General features: G+C 37.1%; 1 protein-coding gene across 3 annotated transcripts in view; it reads left to right on the top strand.

Annotated features, from left to right (window-relative positions):
- Positions 1–25,046, top strand: part of FAM114A2 (family with sequence similarity 114 member A2) — a 35,743-nt gene that overhangs the window by 8,317 nt on the left and 2,380 nt on the right. For 2 of the 3 annotated variants that reach the window (XM_070374659.1, XM_070374660.1), the window contains exons 5-13: positions 755–846; positions 1,983–2,117; positions 2,621–2,779; positions 3,398–3,521; positions 7,682–7,761; positions 15,363–15,485; positions 15,989–16,128; positions 19,757–19,829; positions 23,381–23,434. In XM_070374659.1, the coding sequence (XP_070230760.1) occupies positions 755–846; positions 1,983–2,117; positions 2,621–2,779; positions 3,398–3,521; positions 7,682–7,761; positions 15,363–15,485; positions 15,989–16,128; positions 19,757–19,829; positions 23,381–23,434 (980 nt within the window). The remainder of the gene's footprint in view (positions 1–754; positions 847–1,982; positions 2,118–2,620; positions 2,780–3,397; positions 3,522–7,681; positions 7,762–15,362; positions 15,486–15,988; positions 16,129–19,756; positions 19,830–23,380; positions 23,435–25,046) is intronic. The other variant, XM_070374661.1, reaches the window with a different exon arrangement.

The raw sequence follows: 25,046 nt of genomic DNA, 5'->3' as shown, positions 1-25,046 counted from the left end.
TTTTAGTGTTAATAGTACAGATAAAAAAAAATCTCCCTAATGCATGTCTGAATCTTATGAAGAAGCATAATTTTCTAGGATAAAGTTTAAAATAGCCTGGATTTGAAAAAAAAATCAGATTTATTGAGTTAATAATTTACATAAAGTTTGCTCTCTTTAGGTATAGTCATCCTGTAATATCCATGGAGATTGGTTCCAGGAGCCCTCCAATAGATATCAAAATCCTCAGATGCTCAAGTCCTTTATATAAAAATGAGTATCCACAGGTTTGACATCACAGAACAGAGGACCAACTGTTTATAGTTTTATGTATTTTGACAAGCATTAAATCCTCTTTACACTGTGTAATCATAGTCCATTGTGATTATTCAGATATAGAACATTTCCTATATCTGTATAGACAGGACACAAGAATATTTTTACACCACACCCCCCATGCCCCTTTGTAGTCACTCCCCTCCACCAGTTCTCCACTCTCAGTGACCACTGACCTGTTTTCTGACCCTGTGGTTTTACCTTGTGCAGAAAATCATGTTGTCTCTTGTATATAATCAGTAGGTTGTTCAAAAGACTGGATTTTGTTTTGAAATGAAAATGAAAAAAAGTTGCCTTAGCTTATATTTTAAATAGGCAAATGGTTTAAAATGCTTGAAAAATGCTAAGGCCTTGTATGTTGGAAGTAAGATCTGATTTTAAAAAATTCATATAGATGCTAATAAAGCAAACCTATTTACACATCCCTTCCCTACTATAGGAGAGACAAGTGCCAAAGAGAATGGAAACTCCTCTCCAATGAGTGGGCCGTTTGGGGTATTCTCGACCATCTCTACTGCTGTTCAGAGCACAGTGAGTAAAAATTGCCAAGGTGGCCTGCTTCCTTCCATGATTATAATGGGTCTTGTCTCTCTCTCTTTCTTTTTCCTTAAAAGTTGTGGGGACTGATTACTCTTATGGTAGTTCAAATTGCCGAAGATCATTCACTTTGATCTTAAGTGTAGAGTGAGAGCTACTTGAAAAACTTAGAAGTAAAAGAGGGAGGAGGAGATGAGTAATGGAGAGGTAATGTACATAATATTTTATGGACTAAGAATTCTTAGTTTGTTGATCCTAGAAAAACCTCTCTGCTTTACAAAAATATTTTTCTCATAATTACATCTTTTAGATGAAGGGAAAATGAGATGTTTATGATGAGTACTTATAAAGGCATAGATGATTAGAAACATTTTTGAAAGGATTATATAGGAAGCTTAATATCTCCTGCATGACAATAGCTAGTACTTTTTATTTTAACTTTTTACTTAGTATAATCTATATTCAGAAAAATGAAATCGTAAGTGTTTGGTTTTAATTTTCACAATGTGCTCATATTCAGACTGAGAAACAGCATAGTGGTATATCAGATGTCTCCCTGTGCTGTCTCCCTGTCTTCTATGCCTCCCTCTATTGCCCTCTAAGATAGCTACACTTCTGTCTTCTACCAACATACATTAATTTTGCTTGCTGTATAAAGAATCATAAAGAATGTACTCTATTGTATCTGGTTTCTTTCATTCATTATTATGTTTGTATAATTTATTCATGATATAGCTGTGTGGTATATTCTATTTTCTTTGTTGTGCTTCATTGAGTGACTGTGTAACACTCATTCCAGAGTTGGTAAGTGTTGAGGTAGTTTTCAGTTTTTAGCTTTTATAATAGTACTCCTGTGAGCATTCTTGTGTGTGTTTTGATGAACCTCTACACAATTTTTTGAGTTTTTAACCATGGGTACCGTTGCTAGGTCATAGGATATTCATATATTCAGACATACTCATAGTTTTCCAAAGTGGGTATACTGCTTTACATTCCCATAAGTACAATATGATTGTTTTAGTTGCCCCACTTTCTTGCCATTTGGTATTGTTATCCACTATTTTACATGATCAAAACATGCAGGTGTCTTTCTTCAACATTATTGTGACGAGGTTACATGTGTTTCCTAGGGAAAGAGTGTTATCAGTGGGGGTTTGGATGCCTTAGAATTCATTGGAAAAAAGACAATGGATGTAATAGCAGAGGGGGATCCTGGATTTAAAAGAACCAAGGGTCTGATGAACCGGACTTCTACGCTGTCTCAGGTACTATTTGCATTTATCTGTGTACTTTCTGTTTCTATTTTGATTTTTTGCCTGTGTTAACTTGGGACCTTGTTAGTATTTCCTTTTGAGGACTTTTTAGTGAATGTTTTTTTAATTAAGGTTTTTTTTTTTTTTGGTGAGGAGATGCACAGCTCTAATGCTTAGAAAAATGCGCAGTTCTTTTTTTTTCCTCCTCTTTCCTTCCCTCAGAATGTCTTCTCAATGCAGTATAAGATGCCAAGCCCTTTTAGGGTTGTTTATTAGATTAATAGTAAAAACCACATTCAGAAAAATACTTGGTTCCTAGGGTGTTATTTACCCTGTGTAGGAGCAAGTTATGTGATCATATTTTCCCTGCAGCTCCTGAGCCTATCTGATTTGAATCACAGTTCCATAATGAAAGAGCAGTGTTATTCATCTCAGTTTTGCTTCCCTCGACTTTCAAAACTCATCCTTAAGCTTTTGTTATGTATTGCAGTATAATGCCTCCATCTCTCTTTCAGGTTTTACGAGAGGCAAAGGAGAAAGAAGAACTATGGACTTCCAATGAGGTTACCATGGAAACAGACAAGAAAACTCATTATGGGCTACTCTTTGATGAATTTCAAGGCCTTTCACATCTAGAAGCTCTGGAGATGCTCTCTCGAGAAAGTGAAATAAAGGTAATTCCAAACCAAAAATTTCATCTGGGGTAGTCTTTCAGCAAAAGCACACTGCATAGTCTCTTTGCCTTTGTGCAGTTGGAAAATGAAATGTATGTCAGGTAGAGGCATGAGACACTCTGAAAATACTATGCCAAAACAAACAAATTAATATTTGAATTAATTGCTAGAAAAGAATGAGTCAAGTGTTGTTTCTCTAAATTTTTAAAGACAAATGGACAGATTAACAAAGATGTCTTAATAGTACATCTATTATTTGTCCTTCATCTTGTTCTTTTTTTCAGGTTTCTTTGGCTTAAGATGCTGATTTGGATTTAGTTACCTGTTAGCTTTTAATTGATTCAAGACTATTTCATTTTCTCCTAATTTTTAAGCTGAGTTAAGCACTAATTTCTATACATTTCTGATTTATATTGTTTTTCACTAGATGAAGTACATTCAGGATGGTATGGCTGCAGTGGTTTATATTGTTTTTGGAAGCACAAATTCTCCCTATCTTTCCTCTTGTGTTAAGGTTCTTAAGAGCTTGTGAATTCATAATTTTCATTTTACTATGGTCTATAACCTCTTTTGCATTTGAGAGTGTTTTTCTTTTTCATGCTTATTATATCAATTCAGGTGAAGTCTATTCTTAATTCTCTAAGTGGAGAAGAGTTAGAGACTCTGAAACTTGAATTGGAGCAACTCAAAGAAGCATTTTCCCTAGCAGAGCTCTGTGAGGAAGAGGAGGAAGAGAAGAAAGGTAATATGGAAATCCAGCCTTTGAGTGGGAAAGATACAGTGTGTTTATGTGCTGTACGTATGTAGATGTCAGTACATATATAACCATCATATGTCCTAAATATTTTATACTAGTCTTGCAAAATTATAATTTTTCCTTGGACACTTTATATACCTTTGAAACTAGCTTCTGAAGTAAGTACAGGGTATCTTGTTGGCTATTTATCAAAGAACTTGAACATGGCAGCAAATGGTCTGTGTATTGTATTAGAACTGACTTGTGAGGAAAATCTAGATCATCAAGGTCAGCTTTTAATATCTGGGAAAATAAGTGGGGCTTTCAGCATAGCCCTGTGGCATTAGAGTCCCTATATATTATTGTTCATTCCAAGTGATGAAGGCAAAAGGATATTGGTCACCAGAATGTACAGAGATACTGAAGAATGCACTATAGAGATCTATCACAGAAAACAAGTCACTATTTTAGAAATATAGGACAGTAAGATATGGGGTTTGGCACTACAGAATGGCAAAGAATAATAGCATTGATAGATCTCAAGTCTTTTACAATCTCTAACTTTTGCCATTAGATTTTTTAACCAGCAGATGGGGAGTGTTAAAGGGTTGGGGCAAGGCACAATATGCCCTGTCTCAATGTAAGCTGATAGCATAGATTTTTTTTCTTTTATGGCCTCCTACCTAATGGGGTATTAATTAATGAATATTGGGCAGGGATCTATTCTGGTCTGTGGTAATTTTAATGGGTGATGTGGAATATATTTTATTTATTTTTATTTGGAGGATAATTGCTTTACAATGTTGTGTTGGTTTCTGCCGTACATCAACATGAATCAACCATAGGTATACATATGTCCCCTCCTGTCTCCCTCCTGCCTCCCACCCCATCCCACTCCTCTAGGTTATCCCAGAGCCCTGTATGTACCACATCTTCTTAAACCATTTGTCTGGTTATATAATATCTTGCTAAATAGATAATATTTATATAGTATCTTACTCTGTGTAAAGAGTCCTGATACGAAATGGTCCTTGAATATGAATTTTTAAAGCTGTCTTGACATACTGAGAAGACAGTAAGCATGGTAGATAAAAGGATGGATTTTGGAGTTAGACCTGGGTTCTAAATCAAGATCTGCCATTTATTAAGCCTTGTGACTTGGGAAGTTACTTAACCCTGAGCTTCTGTTTCCTCAACTATAAGTAGAGGTGGCTAATCCCTCTCAGTTTGTTATAAGGACTCAATGAAATGTTATGTTTAATGTGTGGCTCATAGTAAACACTCAACAAATGGTGGCTATTATTTTCGTTATTAGAATAGCAGGAGTAAATAAATAAAGATGTTCATTTTCAAAGTCTCACTTAGCAGGACACCTATAAATTGATTTTTGATTTGCTTAAGTTGCTCCATTGCTGCTAAGTCACTTCAGTCGTGTCCGACTCTGCGACCCCAGAGACGGCAGCCCACCAGGTTCCCCCGTCCCTGGGATTCTCCAGGCAAGCACACTGGAGTGGGTTGCCATTTCCTTCTCCAAGGCATGAATGTGAAAAGTGAAAGTAAAGTCGCTCAGTTGTGTCTGACTCTTAGCGACCCCATGGACTGCAGCCTACCAGGCTCCTCCGCCCATGGGATTTTCCAGGCAAGAGTACTGGAGTGGGGTGCCATTGCCTTCTCCGAGTTGCTCCATTATTCCTAACCAATTCCTGGTTATTTTATGAACTTAATTTAGGTTATTTGTACATAATACCATTAACAGTATTTGTTTAATTTAGTCAACATCTCACTTTGTATAGTAATCAGAAATCCTGATTTTAAATACCATTCAGAGGACTCTAGGGAATTTCTAAACAGATGGATTTGTGTCTATGAGATTTTTATTCCCTACCTGTTTGCCAGAGATCAGGATTCTTCAAAGACAGCATTGGAGTGCTGCATGCCACCCTTTCCAACAGACCTCCATAGTGATTCTGGGTGAGAATGCAACACTGACCTTGGTATTTAATTATATCTCAATGAAGTTTAAAAAAAAAAAGTGATGGTAGGATAGAGGAGAGAAAACCACAGAGCCCGATTCTGGTGATATTGATCATCTTCAGTTTCTGTCAGCATCCTTAGCCTTTGCCCTTCTACCTTATGTACCTGATCCCTTCATTTTTGTAGGAGACTTCCTGCTTGTGGTGCCAGCCTGTCTTCTGAGTCCCCCCAAAGCACCAACCCTGTCTTCCTTTTGTCTTTGTATACTTTTGTTCTAATACAACAACTGCTTTTTATGCTCAAATTGATGGGGAGTACATGACAAAGATCTCCATTTCCCCCCCTGTATTTTATCTTTTCAAAAAATACTTATTTGTTTTGTTTTTTAGATTCCACATATAAGTGATAACATAGTTTTTATCTTTCTCTGTTTCACTTATTTCACTAAGCCTAATACCAGGTCTGTACATATTGCAAATACATTTTTTGATTAACCTTCAGCAGTAAAAGTTTTTTGAGCACTTAAACCCTAATATGTGTGTGTGTGTGTATATTTGAATGTGTATAAATTATAAACATGTCCCCATAATAATATGTTAATTTACATTTTAAAGTGTATCCTAGAAAATAACTTCTTAAAGAGTGAGACAAATGGCTATAAGTAAAAGTCATTTTTTTTCCCTCCTACACTTACTCTTTGAGATGCTTGCATCCCACTTGGATGCATATTCATCCCTTGATCCCAAATAATTTAGAGCTTTGCTGGGAAAACAAAATTCCCTGCTAAGAGTCAGATTTTTAGTAGGATATGATTAGGAATTGTTTAAACAAGTTACAAAGGTCACAGTTGTATCATTGAGTGAGGTCAGTTTTTCCCAAACTGTGTTATACCTGGGATCACTAAACGATTTGAATGGTCTGCCTTGAATCCCAAGCGAGGACAAAAGACTAGCAGATAGAGAAGAATCAAGGCAGATTTTCTTCCCCCTAAGGATTTTGGGGAGGAAAGCAGGTATGAAGCTGTAATAATTTGCTTTGGTAACCATGAACTAGTGACTGAGAGATACTCACATAGATTGTAAGTGCTAGGAGATTTCTGTATACAAGAGTTCTCTCTGTAGTCTTTGGTGCAGAAAACACTTGGGCTCTGCTTCAAAGAGGAGATTGGCTAGGATTTAGATGAATAGAGAGAAACAGAGAATTTCCTGTCATTTGTTTGGATGTGTTGATTGTTTTTGATCTTGACTCACCCATTTGCTTGCGTGTTTCTCAGGTATTAAGTATTCCATGTTCCACATCATTGCTCATCAAGCTTATTCCAATAGCTTCCTCACCATCCTTCCAACATCTTGGAATCCTTTTTCCTCTTCCTTTCTTACTATCTACCACTATTCTTATCTGGATCCTGGATTATTGCCTCAGCCTTCCTGCTTTCCTTCATGTTTCTCTTTGATTCCATTCCTACCAGGAAGCTAAAGTGATTTTTCTAAAATTTTAATTGGATTTACCTGTCTGTTTAAAATCATTCAGCAGCTCCTCATTCTCTTTGTGAAAAGTTCTGAATTCTTCACCATGGCTTCACCATGACATCCCTTAATACCTGAATCCTGCTTACTTGCCTAGCTTCATTCTATCCCTCTTCTCCTTCTTCCATCAGGACAATCCCAACGTATGGAACTTCTTGCCTTGCTTTCTGGATCTTTGTACTTGTTTTCTCTGCCTGAAGCCATTCTCTTGGCTAACTTGTACTCATCTTTTATGTTCCAACTTAAATTTAGTTTCTTGGGAAGCACATGCGTAGTACTCGGTTAGTACTCTGCCTTCATCAGTTCTCCATTCATGCTTATAGGATGGAATACAAAGAGCACAGGCTGTGGATTGGGGGTGGGAAGGGCAAGGTTTGACTCCTAATTTGTTATGAGATTTGGGGGATGTAAAATTAACCTCTTCAGGCCCTATTTTCTTCATCTCTAAAATGGGATAATGATGCCTTTTTTTTTTTAACAAGCCCATTAAAAGAATTCATAATAAAATATACATTAAAAAGGATTTTGTAACCACTAAAGCACCTTGCTCGTATAATTCGCTTCTGCTGTTAGTACTACTGCTGCTGCTACTATTTCTCTTTTCTTCCCCTGCAATGATCCACTCCAGTCTTTGTACAGTGTTTTACATGGGACTTGTTTTTCTAGGGGATGAAGACTTTACCAAAGAGATAACAGAGCTATTTTCCCAGCTGCATGTCTCCTCCAAACCAGAGAAACTTGCCAGGGTAAGTTTTTCCTCTTGGTGAGTTTCAGTTTTTTACATACATATATTTAGTGGATAAAGAATGTAAGGTTGTAAATTCCTGGCAAGGATGTCACCAACACCAAGGGTACATTCTGAGATCCATACCTTGTATCCGCTTCTTGGTTTCACAGGTTAGTGTGCTAAACTCACACTGCGCTTCCCACCCCCAACGCCCCTACACGTCTGCCATCCTCACCTGTTTTCATATGGATTGCTTTGCTTGTCTAAAAGCTTAAATTAGGCCCCAGCCATTGGTTGTGCTCACCAGCCATTGTGATACCAATGGGCTAGTTCTCTATTGAGGTCTCACTCTGTTGACGTTCTCAGGGCTCTGAGTGATTCACAGATGATGGCATGACCCCTGCAATTAGGTAGCTAGAGGTTGCCATTTCCCAGAACCCAGTAACTCAGATAATGACTGTTTAGCTTGTGGAAATGAGAGTTCTTGGCCTGGACCTTGCTCTTTGGTGGTGGTGCCTGAGCTGTCGTCACACAACTGGAGCGTGGAAGGACTTTGGTCAGAGCTCAGAGTGGGTTGGGAGAGACTGTTAGCAGAGTAGGACCTGCCTACCATTTACGCCAGTGTGCCAGCTCTTGGGAACTATTCTCTGGGTCTTGGGCTGCCTGCTGCCTCTTCACTCTCTTCTCCTAATCTCGAGAAACGTCTTAGAATCAGCAGCAGGTACACATTGCTTCCTGGCCAGGGAGAACTTACAGCCATTAAATAGACATCAGAGTCATCTCTTGCATACCCCAGGGTAAGAAATATGATGCTTGAGGGAAGTTATGCATTGCTCTGTCATTACCAGTGAAAATGCTGCATTCTCCAAGAAAGCTTTCAGCACCTCGCCTCAGCAGCTCCTCTCCCTCATCTTGTCTATAGCATTTTATAGCTTGGATCATAATGTTTTTGTTTTGGAAATAATATCCAGCTTAGAAAAAAGTTGCAAGAATAGTACAAATAGCCATTCATATACCTTTTATGCAGATGTACCTGATAACATTTTACTTCATTTACTTAATCATTTGTGCTTGCAAATATGTTCTCTTTTTCTATCCCTTTCTCTCTACCTCCCTCATACACACATGCACACACATGTTATAACTATTGTTGGGATTATTTCTGGCCCTGTCATGTGCAATGCAGGGTCTTTAGTTCCACAACCAGGGATCAAACCCATGCCCTCCACAGTGAAAGCACGGAATCTTAACCACTGGACTGCCAGGGAAGTCCCTGGGACTATTTTTTTTAGAGTAAATTATAAGTATGATAGCCCTGTACTCCTAAATATTTCAATATGTGTCTCTTAAGAATATGGATATTCCCTTACATAACCACACTAATTATCAACTGCAATAAATTTAACATTGATATCATACTTTAGGTAGTCTGTTGTCTGCATTCCAGTTTTGTCATGACCTGATAATGTCCTTCATTTTTTTCCTCTAATGTTGGAGCAAGAACATGATCATAAATTGTATTTCTTTGTCACATGCTCTGTCTCTCTTAATCTGTATTTGCTTTGTTTTTGTTTGTTTAGTCTCCTTTAATATGGAATAGTCCTTAGCCTTTCTTTGTCCTTTATGATTTTGACATTTTTGAGAAATACAAGCCCCTTCTCCCTTTATAGAAGTAGAGTATTCCTTACTTGAGGGTTATCTGATGTTTTCTCATGATTAAAGTCAGGTTATGCATTCTCAGCTGAAAGAGCTCATAAGTAATGTTGTATCCTGCACAGGGTACAACATATCTCGAGGCACATGATGTCCATCTGTCCCTGATTGGTGGGGTGTTGTCTGATTTCTTACTGTATGGTTATGATTTTGTTCCTGTGCTGCTAATGAGCTTTCTGTGGGGAGACATTTTTAAGACCATACAAATACCCTGCTGCTCATAATTTAGCATTCTAGATTTAGCAACTATTAATGATTCTTGATGCACCAGTCTTTACTGTGAGGATTGCCAAATGATGATTTGTTTCAATCCCAGTACATGCTTCACATTTACCAGTTGGCTGTCAGCTGCTGAAGAGTTAAGAACTTTCCCTTCTCCCTTTGTCTCTTTATTATCTGTTATTGGTATGGTCTCATGGGTTTCTATTTTTTTCCCCATTGGTTTGTAATTCATTACTGTCCTTAATTACTTTGGTGTTCAAATTGTCCTTCAAGCTGACTCCTGTGTGATGTGTCCCTATTAGTCTTTGAGTACTTCCTTATTTGGGGGCATAACAAGATCTTGTGCCTTCCATATTTCTCCCTAGAATCAACCTGAAATTCAAGGAGCCATGGTTCCTTTTTGCTATTTCAAGCCAAAACTTGGGTGCTAGATGTATTCATTGCTTAGGGTATCTTTGCTTCTAGGCTTGTTGGCAGAGCTGTGTGTGTGTGTGTGTGTGTGTGTTTGTTGGCAGAGCTATGTGCATGTGTTAAGTTGCTTCAGTCGCATCCAGCTCTTTGTGACCCTAAGGACTATAGCTCACCAGACTCCTCATCCATGGGATTTTCCAGGCAAGAATACTAGAAGGGATTGCCATGCTCTCCTCTAGGGAATCTTCCCAACCCAGGGATCGAACCTGTGAGTCTTATGTCTCTTGAGTTGGCAGGCAAGTTCTTTACCAGTAGTGCCACCTGGGAAGCTGCAGAGCTAGGAAATGTATTTAACTACACACATGTGCACCACCCTGTGTATATGCATAAGTGTATGCATGTGTGTAAATGTGTATACTCATATACTTATTTTAGAGATCATGAGTTCATACCAATAACCCCAGTTTCAGTCCATTTTTATGGGTTCTTCCTTGCCTCTCCCCATTTTACATTTGTCTCTTTCACAGTAAGAACTCTGTCTCCCAGTAACATTACCACACTTTCTACTTTCCTCTATTCTGTAATGCATTTGAAATGTATGCTTGCCCATACTACTATAAAACCAATCTACAAAAAAATTTATGATTTATTTACTGTCTCCTCTGGTTAATTTGATTTCATCTTTGAATATGTAGAGTATTAACATGTTTTCAAGTCACAACTTCAAAAAAATATACACAGAAGTGTCGCTCCCTCTCAATTCCTATCTACTCCATTCTCCACTCTCCTTTTATATTTTGAACTTTCTTGTTTTCCAGCATGTCCTTCCTATGTTTCTTTTTTAGATAACAGATATATTTTTTTAATCTCCTTCTTATATAAAAGTATACATACTATATGTATACTCCATGTAGCACTTTATTCACTTAACTGTGCAGATGTACTTCATAAAATTATCATTGGTTCTTATTTGTTTTTAAATGTGTGTATCTTACCTCCCATTCTAACAGTTAAATTTCGTCAAGGCTGGATCTGTGATATGCTTTATTGTTCTTAAGATCCCACCTCTGCCATCTTACTTTCTGTGCAGTCTTAAACAAGTTGCTCAATCTCTCTGTGCCTCAGCTTCTCTGTCTGTGAGGCAGGGATAATGTAGGGTTCCTGTAAAGATTTAATGTGTTAATACACACAGAGCTCTTAAAAGTGCCTGGCCCATAGTAAATATACATTGTTTATGGTCCTGAAGAAGCTATCTCAGTGTGTTATACATTTAGATGTTCAATAAATATATGTTTACAATAAACCTTTATTTTGCTAGGTGCTAGGGAAAAAGTAATGAAAGAGACATAGATTCTTTGCTCAAAGAGATTATAATAATAAGTTATTAGTCCTAGTCATTCTCTGAAAGCAGTTTTCATATTGTTTATATTTTGGGTTTTGAGACTTAAGATATACAATGATTAAGGATAAGGGCCTGATTATTTCCAGGAATTTATATGAGAGTCTGTATGATTCAGAGGAAAAGCAATGAAGTAAAAATCTGAAAGCACAATTCTGATTCTTATTCTGACCCTCACATGTGATATGGGCAAATCCCATTCCTTCTTCAGGCCTCACTTTTTTTAAGCAAAATAAATAAATAAATAAGCTGTTGCAGAAGCTAGGCTCAAAGGTGCCTTTTAATTTTTAGGTCTTCCCTAATGGCTCAGTGGTTAAATAATCTGCCTGCAGTGCAGGAGTTGCAGGTTGTATCACTGGGTCGGGAAGATCCCCTGGAGGAGGAAATGGCAACCCACTCCAGTATTCTTGCCTGAAAAATCCCACAGACAGAGGAGCCTGGCGGGCTACAGTCCATGGGGTCGAAAAGAGTTGGACATGACTAAGCATGAGCCTAGAGGCTCAGATGGTAAGGAATCTGCCTGCAATGCAGGAGACCTGGGTTTGATCCGTGGGTCAGGAAGATCCCCTGGAGAAGGGAATGGCTGCAAACTCCAGTTCCCTTGCCTGGAGAATTCCATGGACAGGAGAGTGACAGCTTATGGGCTACAGTCCATGGGGTTGCAAAGAGTCGGACACAACTGAGCAACTGACAACAGCAACAAGCACTGATGAGTCTAGATCTCAGACTAGTTCCAGACTGATCTGGGTGTGGAGGGTGGCTACCGTTGGTATTTTTTTGAAAAGGATGATAAATTACACTGAGTTGATACAATAGACTGTAATAACATCACTTAATGTATTTATTACTAGAGAGGTTATTTTAAGTATATATTATGCCTACTAAAATGATTCTTAAGTATGTTAAATTTATAGTATCAGTTTTCTTTCTGTTTTATATGGCCTTATCTCTTTATTTTTCTTTTTTCCATCTCACATAAATCAGTGTCTGTTTTTTCCTCTCATTTTATCTCCTCAAAGAAATTGTAAAGACTTTCACATATATTTAGACTATTCGTCAACTGTTAGAATTCTTAACAGCCTCATCTTTCACTGTTCTCTTCTATATAAATTTTACCTCCCCAACCTCATCTTTTATCACACTTCTCCCATATTGGCCTTGGTTCTGTTCCTTGAATATACCAATTTGGTTTCCCTCTGCTTATGTCTCTCATTGTCTAAATATTTTATATGGCTAATACCTCTTACATTTCATAATTCAGCTCAGATATTGCTCCTCAGAGATTTCCTGCCCACCCAAATGGAATCTGCTTTCTACTCACCCACTCTACACTCTTTAGCACTCCATTTTATTTTCTTCACACATTTACATGTTTGCTTGTTAATTGTCCTTTGGTAGTAGAATAAAGATCAGGGCCATAGTTTGTGTTAGTCACTATATTCCCAGCATCTAGGACAGTATGTGCTACATATTTGTAACAAATGAATAAATGTGCCCTGTTATCTGGTCTTACCAGTTATCTGACAGTTTTCTCAGTACACCTTGTGTTTTCTTGCTTCCAAACCTTTATATAGTTAATGTGTTTATTTATTTTTTAATTTTGAAGGTTAATGCATAAAATGCATAAGTAGTGGGAAGGTTATAGATCAGAGCCAGATTATACCTGAGGGACTTCTGGGAGTCCCTGTATTACAGGGGAAAGAACCTTGAAGTGAATGTCGAGTACATAGATTCTACTCTAGCTCATTCATGTGTACCCTTGGTTATGGCACCACTTATTGATCCTTAAAGGCTCAGCCCTAATACTATGTCTGTAATAAAGCCTGCGAGTCTCTCAGTTTTCAGTTGGAATGACTCTCAAGGTCTTCTTTGGATTCCTATTGCTTAGTTACAACTCTGAACACATTCTGTCTATATAAAGTCACTCAAGTGGGTTAACTCATGTAATGACAGTAAACATTTCCTTAGAAACCTGGACTCTCTCAGTTGCAAATGACAGAAACTTAAATCAGACTGGATTAAGAGAAAGGCATATTTATTAGCTCAAGAAACTAGAAAGCTGGGGCTTCCTTGGTGGCTCAGTGGTAAAGAATCTGCCTGCCAATGCAAGGAGACCTGGGTTCAGTCACTGGGTTGGGAAGATCCCTTGGGGAAGGAAATGGCAACTCACTCCAGTATTCTTCCCTGGGAAATCCCATGGACTTAGGAGCCTGGTGGGCTACAGTCCATGGGTTGCAAGAGTCGGACACAACCTAGAACCAAACAACAAGTTGAAAAGGTATTTAGGGGACTGTAGGCATACATAAAAGGGTTGTTGAGGTGCCCATCTCCTGAGATGTCTTTGAAAGTTACTTCGAGCAGACAGTGTTTGGATGGAGAATTGAAAGAAAATTGAGTTGCCTTGATTTAAGGGGGAAAAATGGGAAAGACACTCTGGACTAAGTAAGTAACATGAAAGAACAGGCACATTACCGGACATTATTATCAGTTCATAAAGTGGAAAGTGGTGAGAGAAGCTGGAGAGGTAGGTAGACTAGATCATGGGCACTTTTTAGATCATGTCAAAGAGCATGATCTAGTTGATGGGGAGCCATTGAAGAGAAGCGGAGAAATCAGCTATGGGCTTAGATAGGTCACTGGTACCACTGTGGAAGATGGATTTTAAGATGAGCCAAATTGGAAGCAGGGAGACCAGAGTGCTATTGCCATAAAGTATATCTGGACTCCTGTGGTGGTAACAGGAAGAGGAGAGGCAAATTGGAGAAATACGTAGGCTAAAATCAGACCATGTTGGTGCTTGGAAAGGAAGAATCTAGGATGGCTCAGGTATTTTGGCTTGGATGACTGGTGGTTCTTCTAAAGCTCAAGGGAATAAGAGAAGATGAAAAAATTAGGGGTAGGGAGAGAAAGATGACATTTAATTAAATTTTGTCCATGTTATACATGATACAGATGCCATAGGATATCCTGATATGTATGTCAAGCAAGGAGTTGGAATATGTTGTTTTCAGGAGAAGTTAGTGCTGGAGATAAGGATTCAGGAGTCAGCAGCAGATAGGGAATAGTTAAAATTACTGAGTTAGGACTGATGGAGAGAGAAGAGAGTAGGGTGAGAGAAGTAGAGAGCCATGACTGCTATTTGGTTTGATCAGTACTGACTAGGAAGGGGTATGGGGGACTTTCTAGAGGGATGGGAATGTTCTGTATCTTGATCTGGGTCACATAAACATAAATGTGTACACATGTAACCTGTCATACTCTGAAAATTTGTGCACTTTATGTAAGTTACACCTGAGTTTAAAAACAGCCAAAGGATTAGAGAATTCAAGAGGGAATGAGTGGTCATAGATGTTAAGAGTTTTATAGAGATCTGGTGAGTTCAGCACTGAGAAGTTCAATAGTATGTTCGGGTGAGAACAAGAACGCTGACTTCCATTGTGCTAATATGTTTCTGGTGGAGGCACAGGAATCTTGGTGAGCTAAATTAAATTGCTGATGGACTATACAGCTATCCCTTGACAGCCTCAGAAGTATCCTGCTTCCAGGGACCCCTCTTGATACCAAAATTCAGGGATGCTCAATCCCTGATACAAAATGGTGTAATATTTGCATATAACCCATGTACATCCTCTAGTATATGTTAAATCATCTCTTGATTACTTATAATACCTAATACAGTGTAAATGGTGTGTATATAGTTGTAAAAGCAATATAAATGCTGTTGAAGTTGCCAGCCTTTGGCAAACTCGGGTTTTGCTTTTTGGAACTTTCTGGATTTTTTTTTTTTCTGAATATTTTCAGACCATGGTTGATTAACTCTGAAGATGTGGAGCCTGTGGATATAGAGGGCTGACTGTAATCTTTTTCTTATTTAGGCAAGAAATACAGCCTATGAGTGGATCAGGACATCTCTGGCCAAACCGTTGAAAGAGAAGGAAGAAGGAGAAAAACAGTTGGAAGCAGAAAACACTGAACAGATCAATAACAAATCAATAGAGGTAAAATGAAAACAACTAAGGCTTTTTTTTTTTTTTTAATTTGAGATGGGAGTATCGATACGTAAGAGAAGGCCCTAAGCAATTTCTATTTTTGTTGTACTGCTATCCATAATTTCTGCTTTGTGATCCAAGATCCCAGCATCTTAGTTCCAAACTATAGGATGGAAAGAGTGAAGAAAAAGAGGCAAAGGGTGCATGTATGTGGCGTCATGAGAACGTTCCCAGAAGCTAACATCTGACACTTTTTATTCTAATCGTTTGACTAAAACTTGGTCACATGGTCACACTTCATGGGAGCCTCTTTTTACCTCTGTGAGCCCAGTTATAAAATTATGTAACAACTCTAGAAGAAGAGGAGGTTTATTGACGGGCAGATACTAGTCTTCGTTGCTTTCAAGGTACTGAATACTTCAGTATGGGAGAAGCAAGGTGGTGTCATTTCCTCTTGTATAAAAAAAGCCGAGTGCTCAGACTTGTTATGCTTTGTTTTGTTTTCCATCCAGGATATCCATGCATTTGCGATCCGAAGCCTAGCAGAACTGACTGCCTGCTCAATTGAACTTTTTCACAAAACAGCGGCTCTGGTTCTACATGGCCGGAAACAGGAAGTAACAACCATAGAAAGGAGCAGAGCCCTTTGCCAGTAAGTGTAATAAGTATCCCTCTAAAAGGAAGCATATTGCTATAAGAGTTTTCTCAGTTTTCTTTCCAAAGTTTTAGAAACTTTCCTCTCAATAAGATGTTATTCACGTTGCACCATTCACATCTTTGAGGTTTATTTTGGATTTTGTTTATTTTCATTGAGCCTTAAATCTGCATTAGAAATTTACCCTTTTTAATTAACCAACTCATACTCTGAAAACTATTTATTTCCCCAGATTATTGGCCTTATTTGGAGTAGAATTGTACATAAGTGAAAACAGAAAATAGTTCTGAGAACCTCAGTTTTTTTAAATTTTTTAAAAAAATTATTTATTTTTGGTTGTGCTGAGTCTACATTGCATAACAGTTGCTAGATTTTGAGTGCTAACTATATGCCAGGTACCATGCTAAATGAAGTGAAGTGAAGTCGCTCAGTCGTGTCTGACTCTTAGTGACCCCATGGATGGCAGCCTACCAGGCTCCTCCGTCCATGGGATTTTCCAGGCAAGAGTACTGGAGTGGGCTGCCATTGCCTTCTCCATGCTAAGGGATACATGTAAATGTATCATTAGTAATCTTTAAAACAAACTTTAAGATAAGTGATCAGTCCAGCTTTAAAAATGAGGAAACACAGACTTAAGTAAATTGCCAAGTTTTGCAGACTGGGATTTAAACCCAGGTCTAAGTTTCAAACCCTTTTTTTTTTTTTTTTTTTTTTTTTTTTTTGTTTTTTACTATATTGATGATTTTGAACAAAATTTTTAAAAATAATAGAATGTAGATAATCACAGGAGGAAAAAAAAACCCTACTGTTTTCTATAGTCACAAGAGGGAGAAAACAAAATCCTACTGTTTTCTAACTAAATCTCCCAAAAAAATAATGAGAATTTTCATTGGGAAAAAAACGTGAGTGACAGTGTCTAGTGTATTAGGATTAGAAGAGACCCTTGATAGTCTCTGGGCCTCTTCTTCACTACACTTTTGCTGCCCCTCTACAACATCCCATAAGGAGGGGGCTTAGTCTTGTTTTAAACATTTTTAGGATGAGAAGTGAAGTTGCTCAGTCATGTGCGACTCTTTGCGATCCCATGGACTATAGCTGACCAGGCTCCTCCATCCATGGAATTGTCCAGGCAAGAGTTCTGGAGTGGTTTGCCATTTCCTTCTCCAGGGGATCTTCCCTACCTGGAGGTCGAACCCAGGGCTCCTGCATTACAGGCAGACACTTTACTGTCTGAGCCACCAAGGAAGCCCCATCCTTAGGATGAGGGATTCACAAACCTACAGCATCCTGTTCTTTGGGAAAGTAGCTATTTCCACTGCTTGGAATGCTTTTCAAGTCATGGCTCTTCCCCTCACTGAATTCAGTTTTTACTTCTAAGAGGTTCCTTTTTTCACCTCCAGTCTAAAATGCTATCTTCAACCATTTTCTCATTCTTTTTTCCCCTCTGACTGTTTCAGTATCACATAGATCAATTTAACTTCCTCAAGGTTTGGATTTATATTTTATTTATTTATTTATTAAGATTTATTTATTTATTTTATTTTTGGCTGCATTGGGTCTTCATTGCTGTGCACAGGCTTTCTCTAGTTGTGGCAAGTTGGGGGCTGCCCTTCAGTGTGGTGTGCAGTGTTCTCATTACAGTGGCTTCTCGTTGCAGATCTCAGGCTCTAGGCGCCTGGGCTTCAGTAGTTGTGGTTCACAGGCTTAGTGACTGTACGGCATGTGGGGTCTTCCTGGACCAGGGATTGAACCTGTGACCCATACGTTGGCAGGTGGATTCTTAACCACTTGACCACCAAGGAAGCCCATTTTGTTTTGTTTTTTAATTTTTTTAATTAAAAAAAAGTTTTATACAGTTTTTAAAGATTACCTTTAAAAAGTATAAAGATTCACAGTTATTACAGAATATTGGCTTTATTACCCATGTTGTATAGTACATCCTTGAGCCTGTCTTAACACCCAATAGTTTGTACTTCCCACTCCCTCACCTACATATTGCCCCTCCCTCCCTCTCCCTACTGGTAACCACTGTGTTCTCCATATATGTGAGTCTGCCTCTGGTTTATTTTATTCAATAGTTGTATGTTTTTTATTCCATATATGTGATATCATACAGTATTTGTCTTTCTCTATCTGACTTGTGTCCTCTTAGTCCATCCATGTTGTTGCAAATGGCAGAATTTCATTCTTTGTTTATGGCCAAGTAGTATTCCATTGTGTATGTATACTGCATCTTTATCCATTCATCTGTTGATAGACACTCAGGTCACTTCCATATCTTGGCAATTATGAATAATACTGTTATGAACATTGGAGTGCATGTATCTTTTTGAGTTAGTGTTTTTGTTCTTTTTTGATATATACCCAGGAGTGGAATTGTTGGGTCACATGGTAGTCCTATTTTTAGTTTTTTGAGAAAACTATACTATTCCCACAGTGGCTACACCAATTTACATTGCCACCATCAGTTACAAGGGTACCCCTTTTTCCACATTGTTGCTAACATTTGTTATTTGTGTTCTTTTTGATGACAGCCATTCTGACAGGTATGAGGTGATATCTCATTGTAGTTTTCTAAAAAAATTTTAAATTTTTAAAAATTAAAAAAACTTTCATTGGAGTGTAGTTGATTTACAGTGTTGTACTAGTTTCAGGGGTACAGCAAACTGAATCAGCTGTGCATATGTCCACTTTTTTTTTTTTAAGATTCTTTTCCCATGTAGGCCATTAGAGTACTAAGTAGAGTTCCTTGTTCTATGTATAGCAGGTTATTATTAGTTATGTATTTTATATATAGTAGTATGTATACATCAGTCCCAATCTTCCAGTTTATCCCTCACCACCCTGGTAACCATAAGTTTGTTTCCTATATCCATGACTCTACTTCTGTTTTGTAAATAAGTTTTTTTTAAGATTCCCCATATAAGTGATACCATATTTGCCTTTTTGTATCTGACTTATTTCACTCAGTGTAATGTTACTGTCTTACTGTGGCTTTGATTTGCCTTTTCCTGATATATTTTTGAATTCTTTATTTTCTTAGCTCATATCACCATTTAGTGCATATTATGTATATATAAATATATCTATATGTTTATGTGTCTATGTATAAATGTATACATACATAACTATAAACATATACAAATACCCATCTCTTTCTATATTTATAGTCTCCCTCTTAATCAGCAAGTAAGTCAGTATTCATGAACACTGGTACTTTGCTTGTTTACTAATATATCCCCAGTGCTCAGAAGTACCTGGCACATAGAAGCCTTTCAGTATGTGTTGAATGAATGAATAAATATTTAACTATTTTTCTAAATGAAAAGTAGGATCTTTCAGGTACTACCTTGTATCCTTAAAATGTATCTTAGTTATTTCCTTTGATTTAATTTGAAAGCATAGTTTTTTCCAGAGAATTTTGTAGAAAAATATTTCTCTAAGGACTAAACCTTCTCTTCCTGTAGTATGGGGCTCCAAATACTTGCTTTAAAAGCTGCCTTCTTTCACATTTAGTATCAGGTGTGGGTTTTTTTTTTTTTTTTCTGGTAGTAGCTTTATTTTAAAAAACAGAGAGAAAATAATAAAACAGAAAAGAACCCTTCTCTTTTCCCTTCTTTTCTAGGATGACAGTTTTGTTGTGTAAAGAATTGTCCTGTCTGTCTAAAGAGTTCACCACCTGCCTAACAACTGCTGGGGTAAGAATTCATGACTTTTGTTGGGCTAATGTCTGTTTTGTTTTGTTAAAACAGACATTTTAAAATGTTTTAACAGACATTTAAATTTAAAACAGGCATATCTTAAAAATTTGCCGATTTAAGTGTACATTTTAGTGATTTTTAATATATTTACAGAGCTGTGTAGCCATCACCATAATCTAATTTTAGATCTTTTTCATCACCTCTCAGAAAACCTCACACCATTAGCAATCACTTACTTTTCCCTTACCCTCTATATACTTCTAACCTTAAGCAACATTAATATATTTTCTGTCTATAGATTGGCCTATTCTGGGCATTTACTATAAATGGGATCACTCAGTATTGTGGTGTTTGTGTCTGGTTTCTTTCACTTGTTTGTGGTGGTTTAGTTGCTAAGTTGTATCTGACTCTGCGACCTCATGGACTATAGCCCACCAGGCTCTTCTGTCCATGGAATTTCTCAGGTAAGAATACTGGCATGGGTTGCCATTTCCTCTTCCAGGGGATCTTCCTAACCCAGGGATCAAACCTGCGTCTCCTTCCTGACAGGCAGATTCTTTACCACTGAATCACCTGGGAAGCCCTTCTTTCACTTAGCATAATGTTTTTGAGATTTGTCCACATTGTATCAGTATTTCCGTTTTATTACTAAATAGTACTCGTATTTTATGGATATATCTTATTTATCTGTTCATCAGTTGATAGACATTCGGATTGTCTATGCTTTTTGATTATAATGAATGTTGTTACTATAAACATGCATATATGTTTTTATTTCTCTTGGGTGGATAGTTAGGAGTAGAATTTCTGGGTCATATGGGTAATACAGACCATTAAGGAACTGTCAGACTGTTTTCCAAAGTAGTTGTACCATTTTACACCCCTGCCAGCAATGTATGAGGGTTCCAGTTTCTCCACATCCTTGTTGACACTTGGTGTTTTCTGTTTTGTTTTTAAAAATTTTACCTGAGCTAGTAGGTGTGAAGTATTATCTCATTATAGTTTTTTTTTTTTTTTTGCATTTCCCTGTTGGCTAATTATGTTGAGCATCTTTTCATGTGCTTGTTAGCAATTTGTATGTCTTTGTTAAAGAAATGTCATTTCAAGTCCTTTGCCTCTCTTTAAGGTTATCTTTTTATTGTTAGTTTCTAAATTGGGATGTTTATTATTTCTTATTTATTCTGATTTTAATTACTTGTCTTTTATTATTTACGATTTATTATTGAGTTATAGGGGGCTTCCCTGTAACTCAGACAGTGAAGAATCTACCTGCAATGTAGGAGACCTGGGTTTGATCCCCGGGTTGGGAAGATCCCCTGGAGAAAGGAATGGCAACCCACTCCAGTATTCTTGCATTGAGAATCCCACAGACAGAGGAGCCTGGTGGGCTACAGTTCATGGGGTTGTAAAGAGTCAGACATGACTGAAGGAGATGGTGAAGGACAGGGAAGCCTGATGTGCTGCCATCCATGGGTTGCAAAGAGTCAGATATAACTGAGCAACTGAACAACATTGAGTTATAGAAGTTCTTTAGTTTTTCTAGATACAAATTCCTTTCAAATATATGATATGCACATGTTTTCTGCCAGTCCATGGGCTATTCTCTCACTTTCTTGATAGTGAATAGTGATATAATCCAAATTGTCAATATTCTCTTTTATCACTTGTTCTTTTGGTATTGTATCTAAAGAATCATTGCCTCACCCAAGATTATGAGGATTTATTCATGTTTTTTCCCTAAGACTTCTGTGTTGCAGCTCTTATGTTTATGTCTGTTATCCATTTTTTTGTGTAGGATGTGAGGTAGGGGCCCAACTTTATTTTTTTTTGCGTGTGGATATCCAGTATTCCCAGCACCGTTTGTTGAAAAATTTTCCTGTTTTGAATTGTCTTAGCCCCTCTCTGTCTAATATCAACTGACTGTAGACATGTGGATTTCTTTCTGGACTCTTATTTCTATTGCATTGATCTGTGTGTATCTTTATGCCAGTATAGACTACTGTAGCTTTGTAGTAGGTTTTGAAATCAAGCAGTGTAAGTTTTCCAACTTTGTTATTCTTTTTCAAGACTTTTTTTTTGTCTGTTTTGGGCCCTGTGCAATTACATCCGAATTTTAGGATCAGTTTATCTACATCTAACTGCATTTTGCAACTCATTTTTGTTCTTTTATATACAATCTTCAGTATATTTTGTGCTGCTCTCCTGAGACCTGTGATGAGAATGTAGACTTTATAAGATAAGAATTCCGAAGTTTGACTCTAGTCTTAAGGGCAGCGCCTTACTTTGACTATGGTAACTCTAATATTTTGCAGTTGGCAGCCAGTAGAAGAGTTGTAGTTAAAGCTAAAGTTTTTTTTTTTTGTTTGTTTGTTTTGTTCTGGTTTAAGGAATTGTAAAAATTTACTGAAGGTGTGTGAACTAAGGAAGATGATTCAGACATCAGTAATCATGAATTGGGACAAAATCAAGGGCATTTTAAATGGACAAATAAAAATCATTTTGTAGTAAACCAAGCTCATCCATACAGAGAACAGATAGGTGGTTGCCAGAGGCAAGTGGTGGGGCTGGGCCACATGGGTAAAGTGAGTCAAAAGATGCAAACTTTCAGTTATAAATAAATAATGTACAGCATTGGGGATGTAATGCACAGCATGGTGTCTGTAGTTAATAGTGCCTATTGCATATTTGAAAGTTGCTAAGAGAGTTTTTAAAAGTTCTCATCACAAGAAAAAATGATTTATGTATAGTGATAGATGTTGACTGGTCTTACTGTCCTCATTTTGCTGTGTATGCAGATAACAATCATTATGTTGTACATCTGCAAAAATACCTGCAGTTTATATACTGTTATATGTCAGTTATACCTCAATTGAAAAAAAATCAGCTTGTGGTAAGTATCAGTATGGCAGCAAAGTTATTCTGGGCCTTTACATTTATTTTAGTTAAGAGCATGGCCCAAATTAATTTTTCTCACTTTGAGTTTAGATTTTTCCTGTAGGGGACAATTCTGTTATATAGCTTCTTTTTTCCTCTTAGTATTTTCTTTAAAAGAATTTCTGGGTTTCCTAAAGTTAATCTTCTGAGGCTAAATTTTTCCATGTATTTCATAAAGATGTCACAGCAAGTTGGTTCTGAGGTGCTAGCTAATACATGGAAGTATTAAATTTGCATTATTTGTTTTCATGTTTTCCAAATGGTGTATCTTAAAAAATCAATTGAGTCTTTTGAGCACAAGTTTTATATCTGCAGATTTTGTTTTAAAATTTTTTCTGGTTTTCATGGTCAAATAGACCATTTCTATCCCCTTCTGAAATGAAGATACTTTTTAAAGTCAGTAAAAACTACGAAGGAGTACACTCTCAACTTGGATATCACAGAAGGATAGAAAGAAGGAAATTTAAAGTCCTTCCTGATCTGATTCAGACTTTTTCTATGCTTATATTTATGTATGGGTGTGTATGGGTGTGTTTCAAAGTGGGGTCATACTTTACCTATTTTTTCTTTTTTAAATATGCTATGCTCCCTTAACATATTATCCTTTGTTCTAGGTTAAGGAAAAGGCTGACGTCCTTAATCCATTAATCACTGCAGTATTTCTAGAGGTTAGTAGTACTAATTATTATTATTATTTTTTAAGTCTCTAACTTCTAGGGCATTGTGTATTAATAACTCTTCTTAAGTGTTTTTTTTTTTTTTGGTGGGGGCTTCCCTTGTGGCTCGTCTGGTAAAGAATCCACCTGCAATGTGGGAGACCTGGGTTCAGTCCCTGGGTTGGGAAGATCCCCTGAAGAAGGGAAAGGCTACCCACTCCAGTATTCTGGCCTGGAGAATTCCATGGACTGTATAGTCCATGGGGTCGCAAAGAGTTGGACATGACTGAGCGACTTTCACTTCACTTCTAAATTTTATTTTTTGGCTTTTTTTAAACTATTTTAGCTGTGTTGATGCAGGTATGACCAAAATGATGTATATTTGATACATATTTCCTGTCCTTTAATTACAAAGCATAAAGATGCCAGGTAAAGTGCAGAGGAAGAAGCAGTTAGGCTGTCATTACTTAGTACTACCCCTTGGTAATTAGTGGACAATTCTCAGTAATGAAACATCTTCTGGAGACCAGCTGGTAAACATGAGGGGCTGGAAATTACAAATAGGCTAGTATTGCTACTTGAAGGGCTAAGGTTCATGCAGAGGAGATTAGTTACAAAACAAAAATAAAACATTTTGTCTTTTTCCTTGCCTGGGAATTTTCTTTATTTTGTCAAAAGGGTACATGTGTTTATATAACCCTTTTCAATTCATTAGATTTAAGGAGGTGGGTGGTTTAAATCCATGGATGGATTATAGTCCCTCCATATGGGATGCTTTCTGGATTCTGTGGTTTAAGAACTCTATCTTGTAAATTAATTGTGCAAAAATTTAGATGTTTGATTACCTATTTAAAGCATATTATCTAAGTCTAAGGGGAAAAATACATTTGATAATCAGTTAGGTTTTAAATATGAATTAAATATTTTTGCCACCAGACTGTTACTTCTTTAGTTTTAGATTCTTTTAATATTACCAATGAGGGAATGCCTTTCATTCCTTAACTGAATCATTTTCCTTTAATAGTCAAAGAAATCATTCTGATCACTTAAGCAATTAAATATGTTTATGATTTAATAGATGACAGAGTGGTATAGATGAAAGGAGCTTGCAAACCAGGAGCCCAGTCCTGTTCTGGATCTCCCCTGATTTGCAGTATGATCATGGACCAGGCATTTACCTTCTCGGCAGTCTTGTTATATTTATATACAGAATAAGAGATTTAACTAGATGTGTTGTGAGGTCTCTTTTGGCTTGAAAGTTTGGCATCAGATGTCACATTGAAATTAAAATAACCATTTAAATTATGCTACTGATAAATCAAAAAAGGGTTAACACACTTGATATGGGTACCCTTCTGCTATTTTTGAGTTGGTTGTTCTTGCTTATAGATTTGAACACTCTTGTCCTTGAAGTTATACTTTTTTTTTTTAATGTAATGAACTCTGTTCTTCTAGAAAGTCAGAAGTTGTCAGATATTAATGAAGTCTGGTAAACTCTGGGCATAATGAATCCTAGCTTTTCATAAATACATCTCTTGTACTAGACAGAAACATATCTGTACTTTATCATCTTTAAAAGTAGTATTCTTTGTTTATACTTGTGAGCACCTGTCACATGTTCACA

The sequence above is a fragment of the Bos mutus genome, chromosome 7 (genome assembly GCF_027580195.1).
Source record: "Bos mutus isolate GX-2022 chromosome 7, NWIPB_WYAK_1.1, whole genome shotgun sequence".
NCBI classification, from domain to species: domain Eukaryota; kingdom Metazoa; phylum Chordata; class Mammalia; order Artiodactyla; family Bovidae; genus Bos; species Bos mutus.
This window is presented reverse-complemented; position numbering and strand designations above follow the sequence as displayed.